We start from the raw sequence: 19,975 nt of genomic DNA on the forward strand, positions 1-19,975 counted from the left end.
TATCTCATTTAACATTCACTACTTGGCCTGTTTCCGTCTTAATAGAACAATCGGAGCAGCATTACCGACGGCTCATCCTTGTGATCCCGTCTCCCTGGGGGTCCACCTCTTCTTGCAGTGCTGTGTAAATGTAGGTCGACCACGAGTTAGTGGGCCAGTTTGTTGGGATTTTTTTTTTTTTTCTTCATCAAGACAAAGTGTCAAACCCAAACAGGCACTAACGTAAGATAAACCCTTCAGACCGGGCCGTATTAAGGAGAATAAACTTTTAAAAGAACTACTGTCAACCCATATAACACCAAATTAATGCATTTTAGAATGGCATAATAATGATGGACCTGCCTGGGCACCTCTCCTTCAGGGATATTGTTGCTCCACATGAAGAAGTAGCATACAAATTATGACAATTCCTCTTTTCAAGCTTCTTCAAGAATTTTGTTTTGGCTTCATAGCATCATTTGATTTTGGGGAGGTTAGAGGAGCATTGCCTTTAAAGAAAGACAATGTACTGGACTTCTATAAACTGTCAAATGTCTTTTGACAACACAACAGCAAATATAAATCTGTGTACAGTATTTTACTGATGTCTCAGTATGGCATAGTGCACCATTGTCCGATGTCTCCATTGTTTTAGAGCTACATTAAATGGATGCAATGCTGCATTTAAGAATGTGGTAGTAATAAAACTGCCGTAACTTCAACTAGGATATGGTCAAATTATCATTACAGAATTGTAGTACTGTATTTTATTCTGTACTATACTATAATATACTATTTTATAGGACGATCTTACTCACACAGTCATCCAGATGGGAAAAAGTTGCAAAGTTATTGCTCTGTAAGTCGTTTCCATAATGGAAGCTTCTTTTGAAAAGCCTTCAAGTTTTCTTCCGCTTTAATGTTGTTGACTCCACCACTCTGCATGTGCTGATCGAGATGATTGAGAGCTGCGAATATATAAGTCATGTTTCCTAAAATGAGAATAAACTCAGAATTCTTGAAGCAATCTGCATGACAATGTTGGTGCTCTTTTGCAAAAGACGATTCGGCACTTGTCTGGATAACCAGTGGATAACCACTGAACATCAGAATGGTACAGAAGCACCTCGAAAGACAACTTTATTATACAGCTCACTGAAAATGCGGTGCCTAAGTGTGTGCCTATTTCGCACATAGTTCACACATTCCACTACAGTTTTCAATGTTCATTGTAATTGATTACAAAAGTAATGTAATTACTGCAATGCATTACTTTTTCCTGTAACGCAGTAGTGTAATGCATTACACAAAAAAATAGTAATATTCTACTTGGTACAAATGAGAGAAACGCAATGCATGACAATGCATTTTTAAGATAAAAGTGGTGGGGGGTTTCTCCTCAAATTTGCCAAAACATTGTCAGATCGGAGGAGAAAAGTCTGGGGCAAAATGTTTACTTTCTGTTATTAGTATCCACTAACAGCAAAGATGAGTGCAACAGCAACAGACGACAGGTTGTATATTGACAATCTTATACAAGATAGACAAACGCCCATTACTTTCAGTTCGTCAGAGATAAAGACAAGAAGAATATACTGTAATAGATAAGTTTTGTGCGCGACACCTAAACAGCTGTCCGCCAAATAGCACCAGTAATTTGACAAACCATTTAGCGCGGAGCCTTAGTAACATGAAGTTAGCAGGGAAAAAAAACCGCAAAGGATTGACAAGGGAATCAAACAAAGCAGACAAAATTATCGCCGTCTCGCTCAGGGATGCCACTTTGACCTTAAGAGGTTAGGAGACCCGTGGCGGAATATGTCATGAGTAGAAAATGTGCTGCTGCTTTCCACAGTGGATTCGCCAGCATTTCCAAACTAGCAATACCAAAACCAGGATGACTAGAGCTCCATTCGTACAAACTGCAGAAACCACATCCCACGAAAGATGCAAGAATTAATCCTCAAGTTTATTCACATCAGCTGCTTTAGTTGTTGTTGGAAGTGACTTACAAATTAAAAAATCTTCCAAGCAAGCTGGCTTAAGTTAGAAACGCCTTTGGTCTGGTTGAGTTGAAGGCATTTGAAGGAATTTTGATGTGCTTGAAAGCAGATCTGCGACTACTTGAGCCAAAATGTCTTTACTCATGCCAGCTAAACAGTCGCTGGTGGTGCACTTTGAAAGAGGAATTTGGGTAAATGTACCTTCGGTCATCGTTCGAGTATCAGATTCACCATCTTTAACGCAGCTGTTTTTTATGAGCATTTCAACATTACTGTGTGGCATGCCCTGCATTGCAATCAGGTAAGCAACTTCATACCATGCTGTTAGGATTGGTTTGTTATAATGGGTACAAATCCAAGAGCAGGAAGAGTGGCTTCAAATCTGGCTCTCTTAAACTTGAATTCAGCTAGCGTTGTGTTCTTGTATTCCGCATCTCTATCGCTGCTTCAAGAATTGTTCCTTTAGTTGCGAGAGACTAAGGTTGCTCAACTTCGCATTGCAAATCATGCAGACAGGACACTGACATGTCCACACGTTCGTCCGACAAATTTCTTATTATACTCGACATAGTTCCAATAGATGGATTAATAAGATAATAAATCACACATCTAGATAGCATGTCAATAAAACATTGTTTACTGGGCGCTCTGAATTCTCTGCAGCGCTAATTGGTCAAGCAATGTTACGTGATCACTTGACACGATGAGTCAGGTGTATCTTGACTTCCGCAGCCGAGGCTCCGCAGAACGCCAGAGACCGACTTGCCACATCCATAGTGTTTGATCAAAACCCGGTTTCTGAACCACTGTACCAGACAAAACAAACCATACTATAATATTTTATAGTATACATATTGATGCTATACTATACTATGACACAGCAATGACAAGGGGCTCATGAAAAAAGCTGTACTGCCCTGATAGTCTTCAGATTTTACTTCACTCTGCACAGACTAAAGACACCCTGTATCAGATGCAGAAAATGACAAGATTCTGGCAAAGTTGTTACTTGTGTTAGCGATACTTAATTATATATGACTTCATGGCATCAGGTAATTAAGCATTTTAAATAGTTGGTTTTATGAGTTCAGTCTCGAGTGTGGCCATCTATCAGCTCCAAAATATATGTTCTGTTGAGGATAATGCGACATTGAACAGTACAGAGAACAAGAAAGTATTTTTCAACATTGCGCCACCGAGAAAGACTGCAGTCGTTCCAAATGCGGCGACAGAACCCGATCTGTTCCGCTGTCTAAATTCCCATTTGTTTAGCCATATATATTCCTCTTTGTGTGGAGTGCGCAGTGTTTTCATGCGAGCAACGGCTGTGAAAACAAAAACAAAAAGGGAGTAAAGGGGTTGGGGGCTGGGAGCAGAGCACTAGCCCTGCGCCTCTGACAAAAGCTCACTCTGATCCTTGGAACACAATAGCGCCAACCCCCTGCACCCTTGGGCCAGGCAGCAAATAACACCCCTAATGCAGCATGTCTTTGACTGCCGGAATCCCTCTCGGCCAAACTTGTCCAGCTTGTCGAAGACCTTGTCTGCGTCTTGATGCCAAGCAATCGCGCCAAAGCGTTGAGGGTTCCAAATCCTGGCCACCACACCGTACTGCTGCGCACTTGTTTTCTACCAGCCTTTCGGGCATGTGCTGATTTTGTCCCCTGCCTGAAAAAAGACGCGAGTTTGTTTTGTGGGCTGCAAAGGCTCGAATTGTTCTGTAGAGAAACCTGGCTCTTTGGTGAGGCAATGAATCCAGAAGCAATGCAGAAATGCAACTTGTGATGGCTTACTTGAAGTTTTCACAATAAGTCCCTTGGTGATTTCCCCAAAAATAAAGAAGCAAGGCACACAAACACAACACATTGTTCACTCGCTGCAATGTTTCCCACTGCGCTCTCTTGAGCTGTCAGCATCTAAACAGCCCTGATGAGTGGAAAACTGGGAATTACCCAGTGAAACAAGAACAATTACATGTTAGACTGTCCTGAATAATTCATAGGCTGATGTTTTGTGGTACGCCGCGTGTTCGATAGAAGCCGGGAAATCCCTCAGAAACGGCTGTGCTATATCTGAGGACTAGTGTTTTATCAAGGGTCCACAGCGACGGCAGTCATCTGGGTCAGAAGCTCCAAGTAGCTACACAGCGCCACACCGTGGTCAAAGCATGACAAAAAAACAGCTTGGTCTATTTTCCGTTTTATTTCACATTTACAGCAATATTAAAAAGATACATCTTCCTGTTCAGCGAGAACGCAAGGAAGTATAAAATACTCAATGGAAGCATCGTGCACAGAAAGTTTGACTTGACTGTAACAGGCATCATGTGCAGCAGTAGTGCAAATAAGCAGTAAACCAACGACAGAATCCGAGCCGGTATTTAAAAACATACAAGACCCTCTTAGCTGCCTGATTATCAACTCGTTCACGTCTGTGTGAACACGGTGACTTTTACAGCTTCAGCTAGCGTTTAAATAACTTAGCGCACTACTTACAAATGTCTTCTTGGCTTGGATTTTTTTTTGTTAAGTACAAACAAGTGCTGACGTTTATGAAGTCTGTTGACAAACTGCAACATATTCTCTATTTGAGAAGGGAATGACTGCAGTGATTGTCAGCTGCTCTCCAACTTGTGAATCATTCCCCATAGGCAAACTTGAAGGCACTCAATTTAGAGACCACTTTGAAGTGGTGAGGCCTATAAAACAAGCCTCATACAACAATGAGTGAACGAATGAACAGAGAGGCCACTGTGGCATTCCGGGGTGGACATGAATCTTCTCAGTCGATTCACAAATGAAATGTTTGGCTTGACGAAAGCATTTGGATGAGCTAAAACTGGGGATTCAAGTACAGTACGTGCAAAAGTCCCAGCTGCCTCCACAGCAGCAGGCTTGAAACCCGTGTCCCACGCAAACACACACAAACGCACGCGACTCTTTGCCACAACAAGGAGGATCTCCATCAAGCCCTGTTCACCCATCAGTGGTTCTATCATGGATCCGTTCCGATCCTGACGGTCAAGACTCCCTCATCCCTCAAGAAGTAATCATCTTCAGTCTGGTTCTGTTTCTCAGATGTTGATCTTCTTAAGCTGCTCGTACGTGAGAAAGAACTGGAAGTAGAGTAAAGGAACATTTTTTTTTTCTTATTTCAGCACAAAGCCTCCCTTTTGCCGCTGCTTTTGTAATTTCCTTAGTTTTAGACCTGTTAAACCTCTGTCTTTTGCTGTGGCTACCAAACCGTGTCTTTGAATAAAACTTGACATTTGCACAGAGGACTTTGAAGAGCTTATCAACTTTTTCACTTTGCTTCAGGTAGTGAGGTTCTGAAGTAGTAGTCCAACAGGGTTTATGTAACAGCATAAGAATTCAATGTAACCGCGTGGCAGAGAATTAGTGTGGTGTGCCACTAGATATGGTGGAACATTGAAGTGAAAAAAAAAAAAAATGCATGAGTCCAATCTGTGTGACAAGGAGGTTGAAGTGAAGACAAGACTGCTGTTATGCTAGACTAGACTGCCTCCCGGTGGCCAAAGTGGGCACACCAAAAGGAGCCTTACAAGGGAATGAATTGCAGAATTCGGTAGAAGAGTTGGCTCAAACTGAAGAATGAGTGAATTTAAAAAAAAAAAAAGAGCGGACTTTTTTGATGATTTATTTAAAATTGGGAGTCAAATGAATAACCGACAAAAGACAAACACTGGGTTAACTCTCCCAGACTTGGGTTGTTTTGTACTAAACATGCTTGCGTATCTGTTAAATTAAAAAAATTCTTATGTTATAAAAAAAGTTGGGTCAAACATAACTCAAATTCGGTCAAAAATGGATTGACCCGACCTTTGAGTGAAATGAATAAATTAATATCATTTGGTGTGGCCCTATTTTGACATGATCAGGGTTATTTTTGACCAAGGTAAGTTAAATTAATAATCCCCAAAATTGGCTGAAATGAAACACCCCAAAAGTTGTAGCCTAAAATCATGATGCAAAAGCTTTTCAATTCTTACCATGCTATGTAATTGTTACTACCCTTTTAATTTTTAAATACAAAGTGCAGCAGTATGTAGTACAATTTTTCCTTAGTGTTTTGACTATTTTTATCTCAAGGCACCGGTGTGCTTTTATGGCAATTTACTACCAGTACAGCTAATGAAGAAGTAATGATGCTTACAGTTTGATTCCAGATATAGAACTTAATGCAAAATGTACTTTTAGAACAAAAACATATGACTATGGTCAAACTTCGAATTTCTATTGCACATAAAAGCTTTTTCCAGACAATTTCTCCAGCTCCAAAAGACATTGCATCATATACAGAGCATACAAGCGCAGCGCTAATGAGATATTTAAAGGATACAATGATGTTCCACGGGCCCAGACGGAGCCAGTTGGGGAAGAAGCCCTTGTAGAGAGCCATGAAACCCTCCGAGCGCCACGTCTGAAAAACAGGTTCAATACACACTTGGGCTTGTTATCTCTTCAGCATTATTCAACAGTCCTCTGGGTGCTTTTAGCAGGCAAATTGGTGCCACAAAGGTTTGAGCTAAATATTTAACATCACTGCAAGATATTTATCCTCTATCGCCACTGGAGTGAAATAAAGTTGGGCTCAAAAGACACATAAGACAGAGTATACTATACTATACTGTTGTTCTTATCACAAGTATTGATTTAACTAAATGTGCTGCAGCCCGATTTCAAGTAGTTGCATTTTTTTGTCACATATAGCCCGTCTGTCTCATGGCAAGGCTCTGGTGGGAACCACGGTTGTTTTGCTGTGCTTAGTACTGGACACACAAGTGGTTGGATGACTTGCTCTTAATTTCTTTTTAAACTGGGTGATGCAATGGTATGTGGTAAACACGCCTGCCTCACAGTTGAGAGTGTTTGGGTTTGAATCTTGGCTATCCTGTGTAAAGTTTTCCAAATTCTTCCTTCCACAATATAAAACATGCATTTCAGGTTTTATATAACTCTAATGGTGACAAATGCTATAAGGAAAAAATAGATTGATAGCTTTGTGAGTCAGATATCTTTGGAGAAAACAGAGTACAAGCTTCCTGTTGCTCTTGACTTTAATCCGTCTAGCTTTCACTTCACGTACAGGTAGTTGCAGCCCTCACGTTCTGTAAACACACTCAGACAGCATAATTCTCTGAGAATGTCACACTGAGGAGGGGATTTGCAGCAAATGCCAAAAGGTTTATAAGTCATTCGGCTTATGTGCAGTCTAAGATGCTTTGGATTCAGGAATATTTTAGTTACAATTGTGTGTCTAGATCGGAGCTGTTCAACTGTTCGCAAACATGTAAGAACCCCGTTAGAAAACAATTGCAAAATGCCATATTTCTTCCAAACTTAATTTCTTGGCTTTTTGATTTGGAAAAAAAAGCATAGATTTGTACCATCCGGATTTGTATTCAATTGCCTCTGTGTAGTCCATTAATTTCAAACAACTGCACACCTTGGACAACTATTAAACGTTTATATCATGGCCACTTGCCTGCAAAAATAATTAAATAACATTCAGTTTTGTGTTTGTAGTCAATACAGTACACAAACCTTGCCTAAAAAAAATCTCTGTTCTCTTGCAATGCCTGAGGGCTTGAGCATGAGAAGCCATTCTAATGCCAGAACATTCTTAGGGAAAGGAAACTTCATTCAATACTGTAGCAAATAGAATTTTTAGTTTGAAAATGTTAACAACATCAGGTTTGATGCAAGTTTAATGCAAGTTTTAGGCTAGCAATGCTGCTTTGGTGTCATGACCTGGACAGTGCCATAAAACCCACAGAATCATTCAAAATATCAACAATGAAGTGTTCAGTGTGTATTTGTCAGTTTGTGTGTCAAGAAGTGTCTCTAAGTTTTCATTTGCAACTTCTTTGTTTTTGGTTTGATTTCATCCTTCACATTTGTGAGTTGATAGAAATCTTAAGGAGTTAACTGTGTGCTGCTTCAGCCTCTTCATTTTCCCTTCAATTTCTCATCAGCATCCTAGTCATCAAAACTGCTGCAATCACCAAATGATTAAAATCAATCATTGTTTTAAATGAGCTCATTTTTGTCCTCAGAGTACTTCATGAAATCCGACCGTCGGTTAACAGCTGAGGGTGTTGAACATTCACTTGAAATAATGCAATGATTTTTTTTTGTTTTGTTTTGTTTATTTGACAGTAACTACTTGAGATGTTCAAAGAGTGTACAGTACCGTGCATTGTAATGTATACTGGTGCAACGTTCTGACTCAATTAGAATTGTGTATACATCAAGAAGATGCAGTAATACTGTGCACTCACAATCATTTTTTTTTTGCTTCTGAGCACCTATATTTATAAAAATGTGAGAAGCTAGGAACGTTCTAATTGAGACAATTGTGCTGAATCTTGAATCACGGCGCTACTGCCATCTAGTGGGGGTAAGCAAAATTGCATTAAGCATGTCTTTTATATGCTGGTCAACAGGTAGACAGCCCAGACATGATTCATTTTACAACAGAGGCCGTGGGAGGGATAAAATTTGACCGTGGGATGGACATTGGGCATGTCTGTCTTAACATTAAGGTCGAAGACTTTTTCTACGTACACAAATACTCGCAATTATGTGTAAGCCTGCGTTACCAAGCAATTTTTTTCCAGTGTATTTATACTGACCTGCAGTATGCAGTCGAGTGTTCCTTGGTACAAAGCTCCTCCTTTCTGATTCATCATACGCGTCCGGACTACGTCCACCGGGTTGGAGGCAATTGCTCCAGCCAGGCCACATACGATGCTGGACCTGCAGGCCACAAAATCCAAAATGTCAAAGCTCTAATTTTTTTTTAGATGAGTGCTTCATTTGTATTTCAGCAATCTGTACTTAATTGACTTGGTCTCCCTCTATGTTTCAGAATAGTTGGACAAGGCATTGAATCGCTTTGTCAGTTCTCGTCCATCTCAAATACGTTTGAGGGGGGGTGGGGGCTTTTGCTTTCTTACATACCAAACACATCCAAGCACACCTTCATATACTTTGCCTTATGAATCGAGAACTGACAGCTTGACGCAAATTATTTCCACCAAACAGAAACATTGAACTGTCTGAAATTCACATTAAAATTCAGGATCAAACAAGTAAACTCATTAAACACTGACATATGTCCACAAAAATAAAGCAGCAAACCATTTAAAAAAAAACAAACAAAAAAATGGCGTTTTCTACTATTGTTGCGAAATGGCAAGTAATTTATGCCCCATACACCAAAGAAATCTTATCATTGCCTAAACATACCACAAAAGCCACTTGTCTAAAATGTGCATCAAATCAAAAGAATTGCAATGGATCAAATATTGAGAAAAAAAAGTTTGCTTAAAACGGAAATACACAGAAGCCAAGTAAAACATTGTCCTTTGTCAAATGGCTCCTCTAACCTTTCATTTGTAAATCTTGGCTGCGCCCACTGGTCTTACTAGAATGTTAGGCAAAGAAAGGCGCCTAGAGTGGAATTGCTGCTCTGCTGAGTAAGACCATCAAATAAGAAGCAGAAGGTTAGGTTACAGCACTTTAAGCAGGCGTAACAGCCTGGAGACAAACGTCTGCTCTTTTATCTCGTTTCCCTTTTAAAGAACGCAAGTGGTAGGTAGCAGTAGCTGTGCTGCTGCTTTCCAATTTCCTTTTAGCGATACGATCCCAAGTGAGGCAGAGGCATACTTTTGTTTTGGCTCGATTTCAAATCTCACTCACAGCAAATGCGTGTACACGTTGTCGCCCATGTGACCAGACAGGATCAGGTGCTTCTTGGTGATGTCATAGACAGGCAGCTCCACCCCGACAACTATGGCAGCTCGCTGAGCAGTTAGAGAGACACCCTGACAGGCAAGAAGCAGTAATGCTGAATATCCAAGTGTAAAGGTGATGATTTCAAAAAAATCTATTACATTTTTAGACTTTTTCACCTTAGGCATAATTATGTGGCAAATATCATAAAGTACTGTTCTAATAGGAACAAAATGCAAAAATAGCAAGTACACTTTAGATGAAGCAAAAATTACAAACAACGCAAATTCAAGTATGTTTTACCTTCCAAAGTCCCCTGGTCCCCTCCTGCTGATATATGTTGATGAAGTTGCCCATCATACTTCCTTGGATCACCCTTCCTTGGGCTTGCATGCGGATCTGAGGGAACATGCAAAAACATTGGAGTAAGACAGCAAAGATTTTTGCGAGTAGTACAAAAAAAAAAAAACAGTAGTATACTGTAAAGTCTCTCCTTTTTTATCCAATACACTGTACTGACTGAGATGTTTGAAAGAGGAAACATAAAAAAATAAATAAATAAATAAAATAAAAATCAGCCACAGAGTTGAAGGCTGTTCTTTCTAGCTGTATTGCATATCCTCAAATCTTACCTTGGAAAACTAAAAGAGAGCAGCAATATATTCAATGATTGTCATTATGTTTCAGCTTTCAGCTGGCAGACTTCATTCGAGGAAATTACAATTAATTTATTGCTTAAACATTTTCTTGTTTAAATATATTACATCTAATTGTCTTTGGTTAGTGGTTTTAGAATAAACCTCAACACTTGCAGGGTCATTTATTTGACCAAGCCAGGAGCATGCAGGTGTGATCAAGTTTTAGCATGGGAGAAACAATAAAAATTGTACGCCCACGTTTTTGTTTTGTTTTTTCCCCCTGCCTTAAGCTTTTTCGAAGAAAACAATCTTTAGCCTAAGCTTGACTTGCTTTCTCTGGCTGCTGTTAGCTGTAAATTCTTGTCTCGTCTGCCTCATGACCAGTTGGCTCGATGTGCTGCGAAGCAGTTCTCATGAGTATTGCCGTACGGTACCGGTCAAATGTTTGGAAACACCCTCTATTCCGTGTCATTTTTTCTTTATACAGATCCTTAATAGTAGATCCAAACTGAAGTCACCAACATTTTGGAAAAAATATTGATGGTATTATTTGGTTAAATAAAACAATGTTAATCCAATCAGAATAGGTTTTATCATTTTGATTACTCCAAGTAAACGTGTTGTTCAGATTACATTTGATCATATCTTGGTATTTTGTTAGTCAGCTTTATGATGAGGATTACGCTTTACGACCTGGAATGGGTTTCAGTTCACAACTGTTTCCAAGTTATAGCTTGAATTTGATTTCTTTTTGTGTTTCTAAACCATTAGATTTGGTTTTTACAAACTTTTGATAAGTATTCTATCTTTTAGCTCATTAAAAGTATTCTGTGGTGGTTTAGCAAGTGCACACGAGTAATATTCATGAACCCATATCGTTTACAAAACACTAAATTAAGCCTTGGAGGCCACAGGCTAATAATAAGACAGCAGTGAGAGCTTGGTGGGGCCATGATACACATTACAGCATCGGTTATGTCATACGCAGGATACTTTGTGAGACATGCTTCTCCAATCAAACCCAGGGGTTTCCATACTTGGTCCTCCAGGGCCAGAATCGTCCATGTTTCTTTTCCCAATGCACCTGATTCAAATGATCAGCTCATCAACAAAGTTCAGCAGAAGCCTGATAATGATCCCAATCATTGGCATCAGGTGTGTAGCGGAGCGAAACCTATAAAACCTGCAGGGCACCGACACTTGAGGACCGAGTTTGGACACCCCTGATCTAACCGGATTCTACAGGTGTATGGCATTGATTAGATGAACTGGACCATGATACAAAACTTTAGTCATGCCTGTTTCATAACTTATTTCACTGAAAGCATTGCTAGGTAGCAGCTAGTTAGCATTTTGCAACTTAAATGCAGAGGAACCTGAACTGTAACTCTCCACTTGTAAAACCCGAGTTCAAACAGGAGCTGTGACAACAAAATGTGTCATTTGAGCCTTTAGCTACCTTCAGCACATCAGTGGGGTTGGCGATAGATGAAGAGATGACTCCAGCAAGAATTCCACACAGCACATTAGTCAGCATTGTTTCATCTAAATGGAAGCGAAAACAAAGATTGACTTCATGTCTGGAGCAAACTGTGACAGTTGACAGTTGACACTCCCTTCTTTTAACACATACCTTCTACCTATAACCTTCAACATTACAGTATGCTTGTATGTACAGTTGATCAAGTAAGTACATGACAGACAAGAGTGCCTCACCCTCTGGCCTTTCCACAAGTAATCTCTTGAAACTCTGGTATGTGCCGATCTTAATGGTCCCATAGGATGCCTGGCGAAGCATGGCAGGAGCTATTCTGTAAAAGTCACAATTACATAAAGGACATTATCTGGTACTCACGTGGATCTCTCAGTGACACAGAAAGGGCACGCATGACGGATTTGACAAATAGATACAAAAAAGGGAGTGGAGGCAAAGGAGATGTGCTTGGGGAAGTGCGCGTTAGGAGGAAGTGATTACATTTACAAGAAACATACCAAAAGGCGCTGCTAAAAGATGGAACAAGGAGTGGGTTAAAAACAAAAAAGACAATAAATAATAAATAAATAAATTCTATTCACCCCGAGTAGAGTGCCCGGATCCCCTCCTCTCGTGCTATCCTGACAATAGCGTGCAACATGCCGCGGTACCGGATCTCTCGGTATTTACTGTCACCCACTTGACCCTGGACCTGAAGACGCGTCTTGGCAAGATCGATGGGGAATGTGCCTGAAACACAGACCGAGTGGTGGATTCTTGTTAGTCTGTCCAAACATCACTGAAGCGGCGGCGAGCCTCGCAGCCGGGCCTCCGCGCGGCTTCTTCCCACGTCACTCACTCACCACATTCCGCCGTCACGGAAGCGAGTCCTCCAAACACAAAAGGTTTCCAATTGACGCTGGACATCTTATCCGACTCGCGGTTAAAACTTCGCCGAGTTCAGGGAAGAAAACGTGGAGCTACACGCTAAAAGGTGCGTTTGAACGTTCGCTGGATTCGGTGGCGTGCTGCGCCTCTCCCCCGGCGTGAAACGGTGCTCGCTTATTGCCTCCTACTGGCTATTTACGGTACTACAATTCCCCACCTACTGGCGTTGCTAGGCAACCGAACCTTTTAGGTCGCGTGTCGACCGATAAGACCTGTCTGGCGAAAGTGTCAGTACTCACACACTGACTGCACATAAAGATAGTTGTTTCAAAAAATACTCGTAAAAGTATTGATTTGAGTTCGTATTTTGCGTGACTTAAATATTTTTTTCTTATTCTCAAACAAATACAAAAATATCTATATGTTATTTATTATAAAATTGGGTGGACATTTAAACAAAAAAAATGACTACAATTTATGCTGAGAAACATTGTCTTATTACCAGTAACAGTACACAACGTCCCTTGTGTGAACGAAAGTACATTGACGGGGACTAGGACCATGTCTCTCACCCAGTAGGCACGTAGCAATGAACCTTTGATGCTTTGAACCTGTTGGCTTTGTTATTGCTGATTTGGTCAGTGCCATCACAAAACTTGTACACCACTGTACAAATCAGGAAAGACAAAGCCAACGGGTTTGAAGCATCAAAGGTTCATTGCTAAGTGGCTACTGGGTGAGAGACATGGTCCTATAGTGACCGCCACAATGTCCTAATTTTCGGAACGATCAATCACGCCATTGACTGACACTCAAATTATGACATTATAACCAACCAACAATTTTCCATAACATGAAAAAACATCTCCCGATTCAAGCCAGCCTATCTAGTTTGTAGAGTCAAATAAATCTCAATGCTTGAGACCTCTTCTTTCTTAAACGCCCGTCTTTCTTCTGTGCAAAGATTATAATGAATTGTGCATGTTACTTTGTCTTTTTTCAGATATTTTCTGCTTCTAATCCAAAAAAAGAAAGAAACGTTAAGCTTTTCTCCAGTTTTCAGTTGCCGTTTCGTAATATATTCTATGGGAAGCAGTGATTGTAATGGTCACTTTAGGACGCTAGAGGGCAATATCAGACAACTATACATTTGACCGACGACATTTTACGGCCTTTATCGAAATGCCTTTGATGGTGACCTTGTCGGAAAGACACCTACTTCTTAACTGTATTCTTAATGAGTCTTAATCTGTATGTCTTAAAAACAGACATACATATAAATGAGGGATATGTCAATGTAATTAGTAGTTGTGTATGTGTTTGTCATATGTCACCTTTGTAGATTTGGAATTTGTGTTTGTCTGCATAGAATTCCACAGATAATACTGTATAATGGCCCTGTTAATGCCACACTTCCATCTTATTTGTTTTCTATCACATTTGACCTCCCACTTTCACCCTCTGTGTAGAGAAGTTTTCATTTTCATAACTAGGAGGTGTTTATCTTCAGCATATTTATTAATATCATATGCTTGTTGTATTGTTTGATTAATAGGTCTGCAATGGGTCAGTAAACTCAGCATTGCCATCAGTATATTATTAATGACCAAGGAGAAACAGGATGTTTGTGTAGCATTGCAAACATCAATGAGATTGTGTGTGTGTGTGTGTGCTACAAGAATGAACGACTGCATCACACCACATCGACAAAACGGAAAGAGATGGATGGAAATATAGTAGATTTATCTGAAACAATAAGCAGGGGGAGGGAAAGTGCTCTTGAAATTGCCCTCATTTAATGTGACGATTTGTCAGCAGCAGCCTGAGAACACCTGTGATCAGGCGGGGATATATCTGTGTTTGCAGCAAAATAAAGAAAAGATTCAGTTGTTTTTTAGCCACTGGAACAGCGGCCTGCTGCGCTTTCCTGTGGCCTAGTTTTGAGACACAAAGCACTTCAGGACAATTCATTTTTTTTACTGTAACACAAAAAGACACATTCATTAAACAAGCATTTCCACTGTTGTATGCATATTTCTACATGCATGTACTATTATAATTTTTGTTTGCTAAAAACACTGCTTGACAGTTGTGTTTGTTACAAGTCACTGCATATTGAGTGTCTGTACACTCTGCGTTCTATTCATGTACAGTGAATATGAAAAAATCTTCACACCCTTGTTCACTGCATGTTTTTGTGATATAAAAAATTGAGACCAAAAACAAACAAAAAAAAGAATGCCAAAACCTTGATTGCAACTTGTAACCTGTACAATTCAACTGAGTTAAAACTATTTTTTCACAAGGGGAAATAATGTGGTTGCCAAAGTACACTATAAATACGCATTGGTGTGAAAAAAAAAAAAAAAAGAAACCACTATCGAATTAGGGTGCTTTTTAATGACGTGAATTAAGGGATTGGTCAGAATTTGACCATTCCATTTGGTAACAAATAACCATTGAAATTGTTTATACCTCACTACCCTTTGTAACTAGCTGTAAAATTACAAATATTATGTGATCAAATCACAGTCTAGTTAGTCTAGTTATTGTGTCTGTCTCACAATATAAAGCTCCAGGGTTCAAATCTGGGGTACAGCAGTATCCTGTGAGAGTACTCTCTTTTCTCCTCCCACTTTTCAATAAAATGCGGTAGGTAAAGTGATCGTTCTAAATTGTCGTAGGTATAAATGGCTGCTAATCTACAGTTTAGCTTTTTTGGGTGGTGGGGAGCAAATTAATCAATATTTTGGTCATATCGACCAATCTGTCTCAGTTGGCCCTAACAGCAATATATACACCAATATATATCCAAGTCATCTCACCTGCGCATGATTTCTTGCTAAGTAAAACATCACGGTGACAGATGGATTATTAATGTGACGAAAATGCATACCAATTTCTTTAAGCTTCCCGAGTGGGACTACATAGTGCGACGTCTTAAAGAAGTCATGCAGGGATGTATATATTAATGCAGGCAGTAGCTTTTCACGCTGAAGGGTTTAAACACCCACTCACGTCCTAGTTAGGGTACATCACGACTTGTTCTTTGATCCCGTGCCTCATTCTCCTGCATGAACATACTGTACTGTAGATTATTTTTTTGAAGGGAATCTTAATTGCAAACGACTAATGATACATTGTAAAGGAATGACGTAAATAAATCAGTTATATGAAGTTCATTCTACTATTATTTTCCTCCCTTTATTGTAGTCATACACACCGATGTTGTGTTTGCCCCTCTCTTCACGGTGGAGTATTTTTACCCCATCCTCAGGGCAACAGTGAACTTAATGGAAAGTGAAGGCTTGTCCACAATTGTTAATGTGTGTCTTGGTGTGTGCCTGTCCTAGTTGTTTACCATGCCCCCTCTCACTCTGCTCTGCTCCCCCTCAACCCTCCCACAGCTCTCAGAACATGGACTCATTGCTGTTGATGCTCCTTGCGGCATCCTGATTGGCTGCATGTAAGAGGTCTCCTGCCAGTTTTGTCTGTATTCAGACTGGATGACGATGGTGACGTTGGTCAGGCACGGTTACACAAACACTCGTATGCTGCCTTTTTTTTTTTTTTTGCTGGGTGCGAAAGAATCAGTACTGTCCTGAAAAAGTCATTTGCGTAAGCCACGGACTCATGCGTCACCAACATACTCCTGCATTGTAGTGCACTTGTGCAGATTATTAATTGTCCTTTTCTCTGTGGGGGAAGGGTACTCTGAGAGGTCGTCTTGTCCACTTAGTATCCAGACCCTCAAGGTACCTTTCCTGTCAGCAACATTTTAAAATCAAGGAATGGACTCTGCCAAGGTTTGAGGAAATGGTCAACATGAAAAAAATGTACTGTAAGGCACAAACAGCATAAGGCCTTGTTTTTAGCAGAAGTTGAAATGCTATATTTCATCTGTTTTCAACTCCTGAAAATAGTTTGTTATTCTCACACTGATTTCCCCAGATGAATTATTAGCATGTGTGACAAGACATCTCATAAAAGTTTCAGCAAAATGGTAATTGGCATTTTTATGTTTTACTCTTCACGATTATGACTTTTTTTTTTTTTTAATGTATATACAGGTTGTATTTACGGAGCCCCTTACGGAGCCCCTAAAGGGACATGGGAAAATAAAAGTGAAATGGTTCGTCCTCACCAGAAAGTATCGCGTGCTCACCAGAAACTATCGCGTGCTCACCAGATAAAATCGCCTGGTCACTAGAAACGATTGCGTGCTCTCCAAAAAGTATCTCGTGCTCTTCTGCGTGCTTCCTATGCGTATGCTTCTTAGTTCAGATCTTCAGAAGAATGGCAGCAGAAATGGACTTATTCTCTTTCCTGAAAACACGGAATATACCTGATAGTGTCATCGGTCAATAAAAGATGATAAGGGTTGAGATGAATGTTAACCTTAGTGACATAAAGTAAGCAATACATGTCTAACCTAACAATCCAAGCTTTCTCTACCTGCTATGGTAATGTAACTCTTCAAACATTTTTGACGTGTGCGTTGGTTATTACAGATCAACATCGATGTCATAGATGTGATGACGGATGAGGAGTTAGGACAATACATCAAACAATATGGGGACAGATTTGCTCTCAGAGCATTTTGTTGTCAAAAAACTATGGCAAATGAAAAGTCAGGTAGAGTGGAGACAGTGAAGTCCGCTCTCATGCAGAGTAAGACACAGGCTGGGGAAACATTGGAAAACACCTGTCAACCCAGACACAGAGGGCTCTGGTAATTTTGGCAATAAACATGCGCTCAAAGCCACCCGGCTGGTTGATATGGAATGGCTCCACTTTGATAACGACATTTATCACCAGATTAAAACAGGAAAAAGAGGTGGAACACGGCACCTCTCAGTCGAGAAATCAGTAACTATGGGTGAACTGCGGGAAACGGGCAAGGGCTTGTTTTTTGCAAATGGAAATTCATCCAAAGGACCGGTGGAAGACTTCGAGTTTGATATTCGTGATTTCTGTCACGATGCAATATCCCTTGAAATCACAGTGAGCCAGCTGTACGAGCAGACTAAGCTTCGAATGCTGCGCATCTACACAACCTCCAAGGCTAAAGACATCATGCTTCTCTCTGATGCATCTGACATTGAGCGGACAGATGAGAGGCCAATATAGGTAATTTATTCTCTGCCACATTTATGTAGACATTTGAGAGAGGGTGTCGTGTTGCACCTCCATTTCTTTTTTTAATCTGATGTTAACTGGTGATAACCCTAATCTCATCACATCTATGACGTCGAAGTCAATGGCATGTTTATGGCATATTTTTATTCACTTTGAAATTCACATGATTTTATGAAAACTGTAAAACTTTTATGAAATCCATTTTTGTTAGGTTAAGAGGTGAATGTGGACCTGAGTGCAGGGAAGTAATTTTACAAAGAAGAAATGCAAACAAGGTTCAGGGAATAAGCAACGCAAAGATAAATGAAAACGGTCAAAAAACAAGATTTAAAATAACAAACCAAAACTGAGAATAAACTTATTATGAAGTAAAACCAGACAGAACTGATGCATAGGACAAAAATACAGGCCACAACTAAAATCTTAAAAAAAAATCCCCAACTAACAACAGGAATATTACCATTTTAGACTAAGAATGACATTTTTATCATAATATCAAAAATCAGTGTTAGAGAATAACATTTGGATTACTATAATTATTGCTGTAAAATGAGGTCAAAAGAGCACTCTGTATGCCTAAACTATAAAAGAAAAGGTATATAAGTGGCTAATTTGAGTGCCCTAGTGGGACTGGTAGACTGGTTGTGGAAAGAGATACAGGAAAGTGTCATCTGCTGGTGCTTGTACACAATGATGCCAAGGCGATGTGTGAAAATGTGTTTCGATCTTTAAGGTGTGATATTAGGTCAATAGATGTGTTCCTGTAACAGGAAGGCCCAAATTTAGGCAACACTCTAAAATAACTCCCCTTATAAGGGCATCCTTTTTTCCTCATAAGATGTGGACTGCTAATATGGAACATTTTTGATGGGAAAAATTGTTAGAATGCGCTTGTAAAAACGTGACACTTTTTTGTCACAGGGTACAGACTTGGGCATGTAAAAAATGCAACATTTTCTGCAATTAGCCTACAATATTGCAAAACAACTAAAAGATACGTGAGTAAACAATGTATAGTAGTGATTTTTATGCTTTTTTTAAATGACAATAATAGAGAGAAATGATTTGATTTAGCCTACAAGTACAATCAAATGTCTGCAACAATGCTGAAATGAGTGTACAAATGAAAAATATTTACTCCATATTGGCAGTTCCATGCTTCTGTGATTTTTTTTGGGTTCTTTAGAAAAAAATGTTACCTCGGGAATGGTGTGAAAGCAATTATGGTATGCAAGTACACTAATGACAAACATTTTTGAAAGATTCTGAAGCTCGAAAAGACAGTCATTGTTGGTCCAACTACTCAGAAACTGTTTGTTTATTTGTTTGTTTTTCCTGGAAGCAGATACGCTTTTAATTAACACAAGTTCCAATCTCTTAGCTGTTACTTGGGATCAAATGGTTGTTTTTGTTGTTATTTGTTAACTGTGTGCTGTAAGTGCAAAGTCTAATTTGTTTGCTTGTAGCAAATGAGTTTCCTCCGATGAAGATGAAGCTTTTGGTTTTAAAAATGTTGTTGCCATGTATATCTCTAATACAGGAAGGGAAATCTCTTTGGAGCTGCGCACACTATTTTACGGCGTATCAACTGGCTATAATGTCTCATCGACTTGCATGTTTTTCTTTCCAACGACGTGCCCTGTTGTACATGTACATCTCTAACAACGCTTTCTGTCTTTACAACATTTATTATAACAATTAACCCCTAGACATGTACAGTATGAGTTCTCTCTTCTGCCCTTCACTTTACTCTTTAATGTTAATGGATCCATCCATCCTCTGTTTATGAATTTGTTTTTTTCTCTCGCTCTCTCTTAGTACACACTTTCTCTTTCTCCTTCCATCTGTCTTGCTCATGGGCAATTACACAGACAAATGTAGTTTGTTTTCCACTCTGAATGAAAGGAAATGAATAGATTTATCAGGCCATTACATTTTTAGTTTGAGGTCACTTGCTGTATTATATTATCCATGAGAAAAGGGGGAAGTCACAGTGTCACTCCTTCAATTTGCACAGTACATTAGCCATGCAGATGTATGTAAATTCCCTCCATCCCTATGTTTGGCAATGGAGGACTGGAGCTTTACGCTCCCCTA

At 39.7% G+C, this 19,975-nt stretch overlaps 1 protein-coding gene across 1 annotated transcript; it reads right to left on the minus strand.

Annotated features, from left to right (window-relative positions):
- Positions 1–4,165: 4,165 nt before the first annotated feature.
- On the minus strand, positions 4,166–12,914 carry LOC148414951 (kidney mitochondrial carrier protein 1-like). Its single transcript, XM_088430487.1, has 9 exons — positions 12,715–12,914; positions 12,454–12,601; positions 12,094–12,188; positions 11,837–11,922; positions 10,043–10,138; positions 9,707–9,831; positions 8,638–8,761; positions 6,342–6,422; positions 4,166–5,097 (listed from the first exon to the last, which is right to left on the minus strand). Exons 1-9 carry the CDS (start codon positions 12,776–12,778, stop codon positions 5,056–5,058), a joined length of 861 nt encoding a protein of 286 aa, XP_088286613.1. The 5' UTR covers positions 12,779–12,914; the 3' UTR covers positions 4,166–5,055.
- Positions 12,915–19,975: the final 7,061 nt, after the last annotated feature.

The sequence above is a fragment of the Hippichthys cyanospilos genome, chromosome 12 (genome assembly GCF_059441005.1).
Source record: "Hippichthys cyanospilos isolate Australia breed blue-spotted pipefish chromosome 12, RoL_Hcya_1.0, whole genome shotgun sequence".
NCBI classification, from domain to species: domain Eukaryota; kingdom Metazoa; phylum Chordata; class Actinopteri; order Syngnathiformes; family Syngnathidae; genus Hippichthys; species Hippichthys cyanospilos.